A 15,263-nucleotide genomic window follows, 5' to 3' on the forward strand; every position below is an offset into this window, starting at 1 on the left:
TAGCGTAGATAAATAGAATAAGACTAGACTGGTAGAGACTAATAAGGTCAGTGTAAACTTGACGATAGATGATTTGGTTCGAGAGTATGTGTGTGTGTTTAATAAAATATTTGTGGCGTGAGTGTGACTTGAGTGTGACACAACCATGTACCGATGACGTAGGACACAGGAGTGAAGACAGTCGGGGGTTAGCCATTGTAGGAAAAGAACGTGTTTTAATATTGTGTAGTATTAGTATTTGATAATAAAGTTAATTCTATTTTATGATCAAAATTGTTTATATCGTTAACTTAGTGTCGTCGGAAAATAAGAGTGTTCCCGTCCTCATCACATGTTTATTGTTGGAGTGTTAGTTATAGGAGTAGTCATCTTATAGATTCATATAGCAACGTAAACATTTCCACCCCCCATCACATAGTGACATATTGATAATGTCAAGCAATAAAGTCTTATATGTGGTTAGTGTGGCTTAACAGATCACAGCTTCATTCTTTCTGAGTAGGCAAATAAAGTGATAGTAGGCAATATAAAGTGATAGTAGGCAAATAAAGTGATAGTAGGCAATATAAAGTAATAGTAGGCAATATAAAGTGATAGTAGGCAAATAAAGTGATAGTAGGCAAATAAAGTGATAGTAGGCAAATAAAGTGATAGTAGGCAAATAAAGTGATAGTAGGCAATACAAAGTGACAAAGAAGGCAAATAAATTGACAGAGCAGGCTAAACAAAGTGATTGAGAAGGCAAAAATAAAATAACAGAAAAGGCGAAAAGTGACAAAAATTGTCATTTTCAAAATGATGTATAGAATTTTCAAACTTTGTGGTGATAAAAAAATATTATTTTACTAAACTTAAACAGTCACACCTTCAAACTAAGGAAAACTGAACGCTTGCAGAAATACAATGGTTTTTTAAAAGGTTTATGTTTTATAGATTTAGCAACAATCTTCTAGTGCGAAAAATCAGATTTGCAACATTTTCAAAATGTGCAAGTGGTAAAAAAAAACCTTGGTCTATGCTATCCAAAATTTAGTTACAAAGAAAAGCTATAATAAAAAATCTGCTATATCAGCTACCATAAAAGATGTTTTTGTTTCCAAGAACAAAATAGACAATGTACAGAAATAACAAAAATACTCAACTCCTTTTTTAAATGGGGGGGGGGGGGGCATCTTCTGGTCAAAATGGTTACACCCAATCAGTGGTGATGTGTGATGTGGAGTTGATCCCTTCAAGAATCACAAATTGGTTCCTATCAAAAACTTGTTTTCTGTACTCTCTGTCTCAATATGGCATGATAAAATAGAGATCCAATGTTAAGTATCATTTTCTCACAATGCTATGGGACTCACTTTGGCCAAAAGTCATAAAAAAAAATATCACATGATGCAATTAATAGTAAAGTTCCCTTTTCAAACCTGACGGTCTATAGGGCAAGTGAAGTAGAGTTCACTTGTTCCTATGATCTCGGCATATGAAGAGATAGTGTGGTCAGCACTATGCCCAGCCGCCTTTACTTTCCCTAAGGTACCCATCATAGTTGGGTGAACTCAGGAACGGTCTACGGACTTGAACCGGGATTCGCACTCGAGACTTACGGGTTAGCAGTCCAGCTCTCTACCACTAGACCACTCCAACCCCTACATGATGCAATTAATAGACTTTAAAATGTATAAAAATGAAGTGCTCAAACTTTTAAGAAAACTGTACACATACTATTCTGTGTTATATTTAACATGGTAATATTGATAACAATTAACGGACTTTAAAAATGTATGACAATAATGTGATTAAAGGAAATCGTACACATCATTATTATGTGTTTGATTTAACATGGTAAAGTTGATAACAGTGTTCATTGCTTCTCAGGAAAGGAAAATGTACAAGTCTGACTTCTACTTGCATGAGTATCACAGCACTCAAAGATTTACACACAATATTCATTTAAATTAGTTAATTTCAATTCTCCATTAAATCTATTGCTTACACATTTATAAGCTGTGAGAAAACTGTTGCAGTTGTGCTAAGTCCTAACACAAAAGTAGTCTTTAGAGTAGATTTTCCTATTGCTAGTATTAGTTTTAGACAATTGAAAAGTACACAAAAAAGAGAAATTTAAAAAATAAACCTCAAAAAAAAAATCAGAATAAACCAACTGTATTCCTATTTTTAATTTTGCATAAGAGATATACAAAGCTTACAGCATTAGCTATATTTAGTACCTGTTGTTTTTTGTTCATATAGGCCTTCTCTTGCGGATTTATTAAAGACTTTTAATAATACAGCATTGTTGCTTTTTTTTAAAAATATTTTTAATTAAAATACAAAACAAATAATTTATTGATAAAGATGTACCTAAAATAAAAACAGTATTTTGTACACAACTGTAAGTGTATCTTTATCACTTCTAGATGTACCACTACATAAATAAAAAAAGTAATGTTTGACAACTCATGTCAGGAATATAGAGAGCTCCTCTGTAGACCGTTGGGGAGATGAAGTAGAGTTCATATGTTTCTTGACCTCTGCATATCAAGGGATGGTGTGGTCAGCATTATACCCAGCCACACTTATTTCCTCAACGTAAGACAGGTATCAATCAAAGCTGGGTGGACTCAGGGACATCCTACAGTCACAAAGGCCGAACCAAGATCCAAACTCCAGACCTTCTAGGTGGTAGCCAAGCGCTCTACAATTTGACCACACCATCCAATATGTCTAGTAAATAGCTTGTTTATATTTTCAAAAAGTGAGACACAGATAAAGCTATTATATAAAGATATTAATATTAATTAAAGTTAATATATTATTTATCTTGTAAACATAAATGCAAGCTCAACAAAAATACAAAAAATTAATCTTGATTTGTTCAATTCAAGATGCCTTTATAAGAAGGAATAATTATTGCATATATATAATATAGTTTGCTTAAACATATATAAGTATAAGGAAGAATCTTTAAAGTGTTAAAATATCAGTTTCAGTTTTATAAACAGTGGATTGTTTAAACATTTAAAATGTAAAGAATTTAAATGTATTCAAAATAACAAAAAAAACAAAAGTGTTATATACAAATATTTGACAGATAAGTGTGATCAGAGAAAAAAGACTGGGATCAGAGAGAATTTCTTTAAATAGGCAGAACAGTTCATCACACAAGCACTCAAAAAAAAAAAACACAAGTGTGCTCATATAGATCACAAGGACATTTTTAAAAGATGTATCTTAATTCCAAAGAATACAAATAATGTGTACTTTTTAAATTTGTATCTGAATTGATTGAGTGAATTTAATGAAATTTTTTTAAAAACAAAATACATGAAAGCAACACAGCCAGCGTGCTTAGCTAGAAAAAAAGAAAGGTAGCATCACAAGAAGGAGCAGACCACGCAGGGTGACACCCAAAATAGTGACGCCACAGAGAAAAAACAGTAACAAATTGCATCCAAGTCATTGACTTAAGAAATAAATATCACTTGTGCTGGCTGAGGAAGTGAGCAGTAAAATCATATTTGTCAACAAGCAATTTACCACACAGGTTGCAGCATCGGACATCCATTTTATCGTGCATGCTTCGATGAAGATAATACATCGCGGGGTCGTGGAAGACGATGCAACAAAAATCACATGATTTGACATCATCCCTGGTCATTAGATGATGTAAGATATCCTCAGCTGTAAAATCCACTAAGGATATCCGATTATTTGTGCGGACCAGTCCTGACATGGTTAATCCGGGATTCTTTGTAGTGGAATGTTGCGTCCGACTATTTATGATATTATTGTTGATGGATATAGTTTTAGAAGACCCTAACAGAAAACTAGGATTCTGTAGCTCATGAAGTTCAGATATATTATCTGGTAGCATGTTCAAATAGTCTTTGTTATTGGTAACTCTCTCATCATCTTGCATATCTGCTTCAGAGCTGTTATTAACATCTTCATTTTCATCATCTAAACTCCCTAACCTTCTTACAAACTCTGGCTTTCGTCGTTTCCTTCCCACCTCTACTTCCTTAACTTTATCAGTGCCACTGACATCATCAATAACACCCTTCACTAAATCTTCTTCAATACTATCAACTGGTTCATTCTTCACATCTAGAGCTGTGATGCCTTTTAATTTCAGTTCCATTAACTGCGCTGCTGCATCTAAAGACTCCTGGTTTGTTCCGATTAAACTTTTTGTGGAGCCAGAATCAATGAGTCCAACCATTGATACATTTTTTAACATGTTGCCCTTTAAACTAGATGGCAATGCTCTCCCCTCTTTCACCACGTGTTGTAGAATATGTGCTTCCAAACGAGGTCTCCGGCAAAACCCCATGTTACAATAATTACAGAAAAATGGTTTTTCCCCAGTGTGGACTCGTTTATGAACAGTAAGGTGTGAGGACTGGGCAAACCTTTTATGGCATATGTGGCATGCATATGGTTTCTCTCCTGTATGGGTGCGCTTGTGAATAATAAGATGTGCTTTCTGTGTAAATCTTTTATTACACACTTGGCAAGCAAAAGGTCTGTCTCTTGATGTGAGAGTGTTTATATCATCAGCTGTTCCACAAGAATTTGATGTTGTTTCCTCTTTATTGTCTTGAGGAAAATACTCAGCTGACTTTGAGTTAAAACTCATAGCGCTCCGTTGCAGTGTTCTGTGGTTTCAGAAGTAACGAAATGTCCTTTTTATGAAAGCTAAAAAATGATTAAAAGAAATAAGAGACATTTATTAGATATAGTCTAGCAAATGGAAGATAAAATATTATTGAAATTAAATTTTTCATGAAATAACTTTTGATCTACTACTACAGCTACCTATGATATATGTTGTAGGGTTCATCGTCATCTTTTCCTGTTCGTGCCTAATACAAATTGCTCTACCATTTGACCACATCATCCCCTATTGTGAGCTTAGCCACGCAATCATAATTGAAAAGAAAAATACGTCCCCCGTGACAAAATTAGACTTAAGTGGCACATTCAACATGAAGGCTTAAATATTAAATAATGGCAAAAACCTACCGCTTTAAAACTAAAGATTATTGGTCAAAGGGGAAAAACTCAAGTATTTATTGTAAGCATATAATTACTTGAGTTATCTTCCGTGTAAAATAGTCAACCTTATATACAATGTAAAACTTTCAAAATAACAGCAATTTTATTGCATGAACCATGTTATGATGCACAATTTCTAATATTGTTTTTTTTTAAAATAGTATTACAATAGACTATAGATCTAGATCTAACTTTAGAAGGCGCTAACAAAAACCTTAAAAAAAAACTGCAAACGAAAATGAATACAGTTAATAGCAGTATAAAACTCAGATGCACAACACGGCTCAGTGACCTAATTTTCATTGCCGTGCTATCCTGCTGCGTCAATATTGTCATTCCTCGACATCGACGGCCTTCGGCTATTTGCATTCATCGCTCGATTGATATTATATAAAAATAAAAGCATCAGAAATGTAATATTCAACTAACCTTCTACTTATGTCTGTGTTGTTTTATTTAACCTGACTTAGACTTCAACATCGCTTTTTCCCTAGTATTATCTTTCACGTCGGTCATTGTCGTCGCCTAATCGACGAGACAGGCCATCTAGCGTCGAAAAGGGTACATAATCCGCGACGATGAAAATGTAGACGTTAGTTCGTGAAATATTATTATGTAAGCTTTGGTATACCTAGGGCATGGTCGATCAATTAAACTATATGAGCCATTTTTTTAACAGAACATTGCATTGTTATAAAAATAGCGTTTATTGGCTTGTAGGCTAGATCTAGATTCTATTTATTTATTCAAACTTTACGAAATCAATTTTAAAACACAGAACCTAATAGTAATAAACATTGCATATAGACTAGACCCTAATTTGGCTACGGTTAACGTAAATTAATAAATTAATTGTTGTAATGCATTTGACACATTACACTATAGCCAAGAGGTATACACATGTATTAAAGTTTGCACAATCTAAAACGTTATTTAAAAATGCAACAATAGGCGTATCTACACTTATTTTTTATTTTATTTTTTTAAAAAAAACGATCTCGAGGCCTACGATGTGTTTACTTAAATTTTTTGTTTTACATTTCAGCAGCACCAAACCGAGACCAAACTTATTTCCTCAGTTTGAAAATCATCCTCTATATCACCCTTGCTCAAATTATTAGGCTGCACCTCATCCAGTGGCGGAACTAGAACAAAAGGGCCACCCCGCAAAAAATATTTTTAGCCCCCCCCCCCCCCCGTAAAATAAAATAATTTAAATATAGGCTTATATACGTATATATATATATATATATATATATATATATATATATATATATATATATATATATATATATATATATATATATATATATATATATATATATACATATATATGTATATATGTATATATATATATATATATATATGTATATATATATATATATATATATATATATATATATATATATATATATATATATATATATATATATATATATATATATATATATATATATATATATATATATATATATATAGATGTAACTAGGGTAGTTACCATACTATGGTTAACAACGTATTACAGTCTGATGCAACTGATAACGATCATAAAGCCACGGCGTATTTTGGGAAGGATACGACAAGCCGCTGTCAACTTTGACACGACTTGGCTGACGTAACAGTGCAGGTGTTCTATTAATCGGACTGATGAGACAACTGCGTAGTAATCGGAAGGCGAGATATTCGGATTGAACATAACTATGATAGAACCGAATACGATTACGAATACGAAGGGATATATAGGAAGGCGAGGGCTGAGAACGAGGAGGAGAGTGGCAGTATCAAGTTGGTTACTGAACGTTGTAGACGTATTGTGTTAATAGGGACGATAGACATGTGCATTCGGTTATGTGAAGACTAGTGAGGACGGTTGGGGGTCAGTTGATTCATTATATTATTGTGAAGCATTTCTTTTTGATTCATGTAATAAAAGGATCAATGGTAAACCTGCATCTTCGAGTATCTATATTGTGGTCGATGTTGTGTAGACTGAGTAAATACACTCGTTAACATTTGGCACTACAAGCAAATAGACTCGTTACATTTGGCGTTGTCGAGCAGAAGATGCAACTAGACTCGGTTACATTTGGCGTCGTCGGCAGGATGATTCAATTAGACCAGCCGCTAGGGCACCCATAGTCAACCTAGTTCATAACTGTGTTTAGTGTGTGTGTGAATTCGGACATTCAGGAACAGTGAAAATTGAGGAACGAGGAAAATTATTCATACACACACGGTAAGAAAGGTCTTTTTTTTTTATTTGAAGGAAATAAATAAAAGGGAAAACTGAAATCAGAATCGAGGAAATTGAAAAGAACAGAGATGAGACACCTTTCATTATCATTCTGGCTTGGTGTCACATGCTCTTTTGCTGCTGCAAGCATGTGGCTCAGTATACCCCTAGTTGTAGCACCAGCCACCCTGGGGACAGCTATGGGGCTGACCACCAGCATCCAGATAATTGGCATTGGTATCTCCAACTTGGTTGTGGGACAAATACTAGGCAAAGATGACAACCAAGATATAGATGTAACTCTTAGACACTGGAAATGTGTCATGATCTCCCTTTTGGGCAACACTATCTGCTGCATGGCTGCAACATTTTTCCTTAATGTGAATGACAGACGCAGGAGTGGTATTTTAAATATCAGAAAAGAGCAAAAACTCCTGCTGGCCCAACAATCTGAGTCAGATAAAGATAGCCCAGAGATAGGCAACGGTGAAGATGACCCTTTGCCTCCAGATGGACCAGGACAAAATTTGGACAAAAAGCCGATCCATATTGTGGTCCTGCCCAGTGAGTCCCACATCAACAAATTTTACGGGGACGGTGATCCAACCTTAACCAACAGGTTCAGTGAAGAGGTCAGGGCTGCCTGGGCCTCGAGATACATGTCACCAGAGGAAAGATTAAGATTGTTGATGGGCAGTATAGGAGAGACGGTTAGGGCAGAGGTCAAATGCCACGATAAAACCATCCAAACAGATCCAGATAGGGTGCTGGATCTAATTATGGAGACCTTTGGGGAGAGACGGTCGGGATCGCAACTGCTATCGGTGTTTGTAGGTATAAAGCAGAGACTGGCGGAGAGTGTGATGGAATATTCACACCGAATGAACAGGGCCTTTGAAGCTGTAAAAGGCAAAATACCCGACATGGATGCGCGCCTGCTGAGGGACCATTTCATCGAGGGGCTGGCGACCCCTATGGTAAGGAGAGAGTTGAAAGAAGAGGTCTACAAAGACCCACAGTTGACCTTCCTTCAGGTCAGGAACTCAGCGATCCGCAGGTCCGAGGATGAGGACCAATCGAACTGTTCGGTAGACAAAGTCTCTGTGCCGGAACAGAAACAATCCCCACCCACAGGGACCGGCACGATGGAAACCATGATGGCTCAACTGTTGGCCCACCTGGATAAGGTTGACCAACGATTGGAGAGGTTAGAAAGCAGGTCAACAGCTGAGAATCAGGGCAAAAACGGGACAAAACAGAGACAGGTTGGACAGCCGCGACCTGCCGGTCCATCGCTCCGGTGGACGGCTGACGGTCGACCAATTTGCTTGTCCTGCTCACAACCCGGACATATGGCACGGTACTGTCCGGTGAAACGATCGCCCTCTGTAAGGCAGGTCAAGGCTACAGAGCGGCGAGGTTATGGCGTAAGAAACAAAATGGGACAAACAATGAAAGAGTCTCAAACAAGACTCGAAGAGAAATTATCAGATATTGAAAAAATGAACTGTGAAATGAACTTGGATGTTAAAAAGTTTCAAGTGAACAATTTGTTGGCTGAGAAAAATGATGATAAGGAAGAAATTGGTAGACTTAATAATGAGATATCAATGTTAACCATGAAACTGGATAGGGAAAGTTCATGCAAATTAAAAGCACAGGAGAAATGTTCATCTTTAGAGTGTCTGTTATCTGAAGAAGAAAATAGAAAATGTGTACCTGGTTTTGCAAAAATTGCCGCACCGTTGCAGGACTTAGTAAACAAAATGACAAAGAAACACAGTAAGGAGAAAAAGAAAGGCAAAACACAACTGATAGGTGAATTATGGACTGAGGAATGCCTGAACTCGTTTAAGCTACTGAAAAATGCTTTGACAGAGGCGCCGATATTAGGATACGCAGACTTTGACAAGCCATTTCGGCTAGAAATTGACGCCAGCTCTAAAGGTCTGGGAGCTGTGCTATCACAACAACAAGAGCAAGGTTTCAGGGTTATTGCGTATGCCAGTCGAGCTCTGAAGGAATTAGAGAAGAACATGACAAATTACAGCGCCATGAAACTAGAACTTTTGACATTAAAATGGGCTGTGACTGAAAAATTCAGGGACTATCTATTAGGTGCTAAATGTGTGGTATACACTGACAATAACCCCTTGAGTCACCTAAAGACAGCAAAGTTGGGATCCATCGAACAGCGATGGGCAGCAGAATTGGCACTCTTTGACCTAGAGATAAAATATCGCCCGGGGCGGTCCAATGGCAATGCGGACGCTTTATCAAGTAATCCTTACGAGAGACCGGGCGATGAGGAAGAAACGCTGACAGGAATATGTGAGGTCAGAGCGTCAACAGATATCCCTCACGGGGTGCAAGTGATGCAAAACGGGCAGACCGGGGTGGAGCACATATCCACAGAGCCCCGTCATATGGACATCAGTGATTTTAATTGCCTTAATCACAAAGAGATAAGAGATGCCCAGAGAACGGATAGTGGCTTACAGCCGCTGTTGAAATACGTCCAGGAACAAAAATTCCCAAGAAGAAGGGAAAGAGAACAGTTTGGTCGGGAAACAAAGAAACTACTGAGTCAGTGGGACCGTCTCAGTATAAAGGATGGTGTTCTCATGCGGAGAATTCATGACCAAATAGACGGGACAATACACCAGGTGGTGGTGCCTGGACAGTTACGAGAAGAAGTGCTAAGGTTGGCACATGACAGGGCAGGACACCAGGGCCAGGACAGGACGCACAAAATATTACGACGGCGGTGTTACTGGCCCAATATGGAGATGGAGGTCAAACGCCATTGTGAGGCTTGTGTTAGGTGTCAGCATGCGAAAATGCCAGTTGTCAAAATGAGACAGCCGTCAGGACACTTACTGGCGACAAAACCACTAGAGATTGTGGCTATGGACTTTACGTCGTTGGAGCAATCATCGGATGGGACGGAACATGTGTTGGTAATGACTGATGTATTCACCAAATGGACTGTTGCGGTGCCCACACGAGATCAGACTGCCAAAACAGTGGCAAAGGTCTTAATAGAACATTGGTTCATCAAATATGGCATACCAAGACAGTTACACTCTGACCAAGGAAGGGCCTTCGAGTCAGAAGTAATTAACCAACTGTGCAGCCACTACGGGATCAACAAATCTAGAACAACCACATTTAATCCGAAAGGAAACGGACAAGGCGAGCGGTTCAACCGCAGCATGCATGATTTGCTGCGTACGCTAGAACCTGAACAGAAAAAACGTTGGCCTGATTTTCTCCCAGAGTTGGTATATCTATACAACTGCACCCCCCATGCCACAACCGGCTTTTCGCCACACTTGTTACTGTTCGGACGGGAGGCTCGACTCCCTCTTGACTTGTTCCTAGGAAAAAAAGAGAGTATGACTGGTTCATACACCGCACTAGAATATGTGAATGAACATATGAGACGAATTAGAGAAATGTACAGGGTGGTACAGGAAAGACTAGAACATGAAGCACGGCGAAGGGAACCGCCGGTACAGACAAAGGACCCGCCACTCAAACTGAACGACAAAGTATTACTGCGTAGCCACCCATTAGGCAGAAACAAAATCCACGACCTCTGGGGACAGGAGATATGGCAAGTCGTGGAGATGCCTAAAGTAGCAGGTGGCCCCTTTAAGATAAGACCCATCAATCACACCAAACCGGATCGGTGGGCGAATATTGCTCAATTAAAGAAATATTGTCATAGTCAAGAAGAGCAGTTACACACAAGGAAACCTAAGACAATTAGGGAACCGGAAACTATAACGGAAATTCACATACCCATCCCGGAACCATGTCACCATCAACAGCACAACAGCGATACACAAGTGGAGGATAACGGCAACAAAGAGGATCCCGTTCCTCCCAGAAGCAGAGAGACAGTAGACCATCAGATAAGTGGTCCGCGGAGAAGTGTGAGAAACAGAAAGAATACGAAATTTTTCGTCAGCAACCATCAATTCTTTCATGGTCGCGCTGGTATGAGAACAGACTGTTCAAAAAGTTATAAAAGTGAACTGGTGAAGGCACCAAACGATAAAAGGTGGATGTGAATTCTAGAACTGCTTTGTGTCTGAGGAATATGATGAAGACACATTTGACATGTGAAATAGTGATAACTGTCAATCTTTTACGAATGTGACGACATTGACAGTGAGTGGAACAATATTTTTTTTTTTACGGCGGTGCTTTTGACTTTGAAGGAGTGCACCTGCCAAGCGGTGTTTGTGGTTGAAAACACACAAAAAAGGCGGGGGTGGATGTAACTAGGGTAGTTACCATACTATTACAGTCTGATGCAACTGATAACGATCATAAAGCCACGGCGTATTTTGGGAAGGATACGACAAGCCGCTGTCAACTTTGACACGACTTGGCTGACGTAACAGTGCAGGTGTTCTATTAATCGGACTGATGAGACAACTGCGTAGTAATCGGAAGGCGAGATATTCGGATTGAACATAACTATGATAGAACCGAATACGATTACGAATACGAAGGGATATATAGGAAGGCGAGGGCTGAGAACGAGGAGGAGAGTGGCAGTATCAAGTTGGTTACTGAACGTTGTAGACGTATTGTGTTAATAGGGACGATAGACATGTGCATTCGGTTATGTGAAGACTAGTGAGGACGGTTGGGGGTCAGTTGATTCATTATATTATTGTGAAGCATTTCTTTTTGATTCATGTAATAAAAGGATCAATGGTAAACCTGCATCTTCGAGTATCTATATTGTGGTCGATGTTGTGTAGACTGAGTAAATACACTCGTTAACATTTGGCACTACAAGCAAATAGACTCGTTACATTTGGCGTTGTCGAGCAGAAGATGCAACTAGACTCGGTTACATTTGGCGTCGTCGGCAGGATGATTCAATTAGACCAGCCGCTAGGGCACCCATAGTCAACCTAGTTCATAACTGTGTTTAGTGTGTGTGTGAATTCGGACATTCAGGAACAGTGAAAATTGAGGAACGAGGAAAATTATTCATACACACACGGTAAGAAAGGTCTTTTTTTTTTATTTGAAGGAAATAAATAAAAGGGAAAACTGAAATCAGAATCGAGGAAATTGAAAAGAACAGAGATGAGACACCTTTCATTATCATTCTGGCTTGGTGTCACATGCTCTTTTGCTGCTGCAAGCATGTGGCTCAGTATACCCCTAGTTGTAGCACCAGCCACCCTGGGGACAGCTATGGGGCTGACCACCAGCATCCAGATAATTGGCATTGGTATCTCCAACTTGGTTGTGGGACAAATACTAGGCAAAGATGACAACCAAGATATAGATGTAACTCTTAGACACTGGAAATGTGTCATGATCTCCCTTTTGGGCAACACTATCTGCTGCATGGCTGCAACATTTTTCCTTAATGTGAATGACAGACGCAGGAGTGGTATTTTAAATATCAGAAAAGAGCAAAAACTCCTGCTGGCCCAACAATCTGAGTCAGATAAAGATAGCCCAGAGATAGGCAACGGTGAAGATGACCCTTTGCCTCCAGATGGACCAGGACAAAATTTGGACAAAAAGCCGATCCATATTGTGGTCCTGCCCAGTGAGTCCCACATCAACAAATTTTACGGGGACGGTGATCCAACCTTAACCAACAGGTTCAGTGAAGAGGTCAGGGCTGCCTGGGCCTCGAGATACATGTCACCAGAGGAAAGATTAAGATTGTTGATGGGCAGTATAGGAGAGACGGTTAGGGCAGAGGTCAAATGCCACGATAAAACCATCCAAACAGATCCAGATAGGGTGCTGGATCTAATTATGGAGACCTTTGGGGAGAGACGGTCGGGATCGCAACTGCTGTCGGTGTTTGTAGGTATAAAGCAGAGACTGGCGGAGAGTGTGATGGAATATTCACACCGAATGAACAGGGCCTTTGAAGCTGTAAAAGGCAAAATACCCGACATGGATGCGCGCCTGCTGAGGGACCATTTCATCGAGGGGCTGGCGACCCCTATGGTAAGGAGAGAGTTGAAAGAAGAGGTCTACAAAGACCCACAGTTGACCTTCCTTCAGGTCAGGAACTCAGCGATCCGCAGGTCCGAGGATGAGGACCAATCGAACTGTTCGGTAGACAAAGTCTCTGTGCCGGAACAGAAACAATCCCCACCCACAGGGACCGGCACGATGGAAACCATGATGGCTCAACTGTTGGCCCACCTGGATAAGGTTGACCAACGATTGGAGAGGTTAGAAAGCAGGTCAACAGCTGAGAATCAGGGCAAAAACGGGACAAAACAGAGACAGGTTGGACAGCCGCGACCTGCCGGTCCATCGCTCCGGTGGACGGCTGACGGTCGACCAATTTGCTTGTCCTGCTCACAACCCGGACATATGGCACGGTACTGTCCGGTGAAACGATCGCCCTCTGTAAGGCAGGTCAAGGCTACAGAGCGGCGAGGTTATGGCGTAAGAAACAAAATGGGACAAACAATGAAAGAGTCTCAAACAAGACTCGAAGAGAAATTATCAGATATTGAAAAAATGAACTGTGAAATGAACTTGGATGTTAAAAAGTTTCAAGTGAACAATTTGTTGGCTGAGAAAAATGATGATAAGGAAGAAATTGGTAGACTTAATAATGAGATATCAATGTTAACCATGAAACTGGATAGGGAAAGTTCATGCAAATTAAAAGCACAGGAGAAATGTTCATCTTTAGAGTGTCTGTTATCTGAAGAAGAAAATAGAAAATTTGTACCTGGTTTTGCAAAAATTGCCGCACCGTTGCAGGACTTAGTAAACAAAATGACAAAGAAACACAGTAAGGAGAAAAAGAAAGGCAAAACACAACTGATAGGTGAATTATGGACTGAGGAATGCCTGAACTCGTTTAAGCTACTGAAAAATGCTTTGACAGAGGCGCCGATATTAGGATACGCAGACTTTGACAAGCCATTTCGGCTAGAAATTGACGCCAGCTCTAAAGGTCTGGGAGCTGTGCTATCACAACAACAAGAGCAAGGTTTCAGGGTTATTGCGTATGCCAGTCGAGCTCTGAAGGAATTAGAGAAGAACATGACAAATTACAGCGCCATGAAACTAGAACTTTTGACATTAAAATGGGCTGTGACTGAAAAATTCAGGGACTATCTATTAGGTGCTAAATGTGTGGTATACACTGACAATAACCCCTTGAGTCACCTAAAGACAGCAAAGTTGGGATCCATCGAACAGCGATGGGCAGCAGAATTGGCACTCTTTGACCTAGAGATAAAATATCGCCCGGGGCGGTCCAATGGCAATGCGGACGCTTTATCAAGTAATCCTTACGAGAGACCGGGCGATGAGGAAGAAACGCTGACAGGAATATGTGAGGTCAGAGCGTCAACAGATATCCCTCACGGGGTGCAAGTGATGCAAAACGGGCAGACCGGGGTGGAGCACATATCCACAGAGCCCCGTCATATGGACATCAGTGATTTTAATTGCCTTAATCACAAAGAGATAAGAGATGCCCAGAGAACGGATAGTGGCTTACAGCCGCTGTTGAAATACGTCCAGGAACAAAAATTCCCAAGAAGAAGGGAAAGAGAACAGTTTGGTCGGGAAACAAAGAAACTACTGAGTCAGTGGGACCGTCTCAGTATAAAGGATGGTGTTCTCATGCGGAGAATTCATGACCAAATAGACGGGACAATACACCAGGTGGTGGTGCCTGGACAGTTACGAGAAGAAGTGCTAAGGTTGGCACATGACAGGGCAGGACACCAGGGCCAGGACAGGACGCACAAAATATTACGACGGCGGTGTTACTGGCCCAATATGGAGATGGAGGTCAAACGCCATTGTGAGGCTTGTGTTAGGTGTCAGCATGCGAAAATGCCAGTTGTCAAAATGAGACAGCCGTCAGGACACTTACTGGCGACAAAACCACTAGAGATTGTGGCTATGGACTTTACGTCGTTGGAGCAATCATCGGATGGGACGGAAC

At 39.9% G+C, this 15,263-nt stretch overlaps 1 protein-coding gene across 1 annotated transcript; it reads right to left on the reverse strand.

Moving 5' to 3' along the window:
• Positions 1-2,980: 2,980 nt before the first annotated feature.
• Positions 2,981-5,597, reverse strand: LOC131940730 (zinc finger protein Xfin). Its single transcript, XM_059299499.1, has 2 exons — positions 5,482-5,597; positions 2,981-4,692 (listed from the first exon to the last, which is right to left on the reverse strand). The coding sequence occupies exon 2, from the start codon at positions 4,631-4,633 to the stop codon at positions 3,473-3,475; it is 1,161 nt and encodes a 386-aa protein (XP_059155482.1). The 5' UTR covers positions 4,634-4,692; positions 5,482-5,597; the 3' UTR covers positions 2,981-3,472.
• Positions 5,598-15,263: the final 9,666 nt, after the last annotated feature.

Source organism: Physella acuta, unplaced genomic scaffold (assembly GCF_028476545.2).
Source record: "Physella acuta isolate Inbredline_101_S28 unplaced genomic scaffold, ASM2847654v3 ptg000327l, whole genome shotgun sequence".
NCBI classification, from domain to species: Eukaryota; Metazoa; Mollusca; class Gastropoda; family Physidae; genus Physella; species Physella acuta.

Coding starts and splice junctions, on each gene's coding strand:
- LOC131940730 (XM_059299499.1), bottom strand. CDS start 4,633: ATGAGTTTTAACTCAAAGTCAGCTGAGTATTTTCCTCAAGACAATAAA.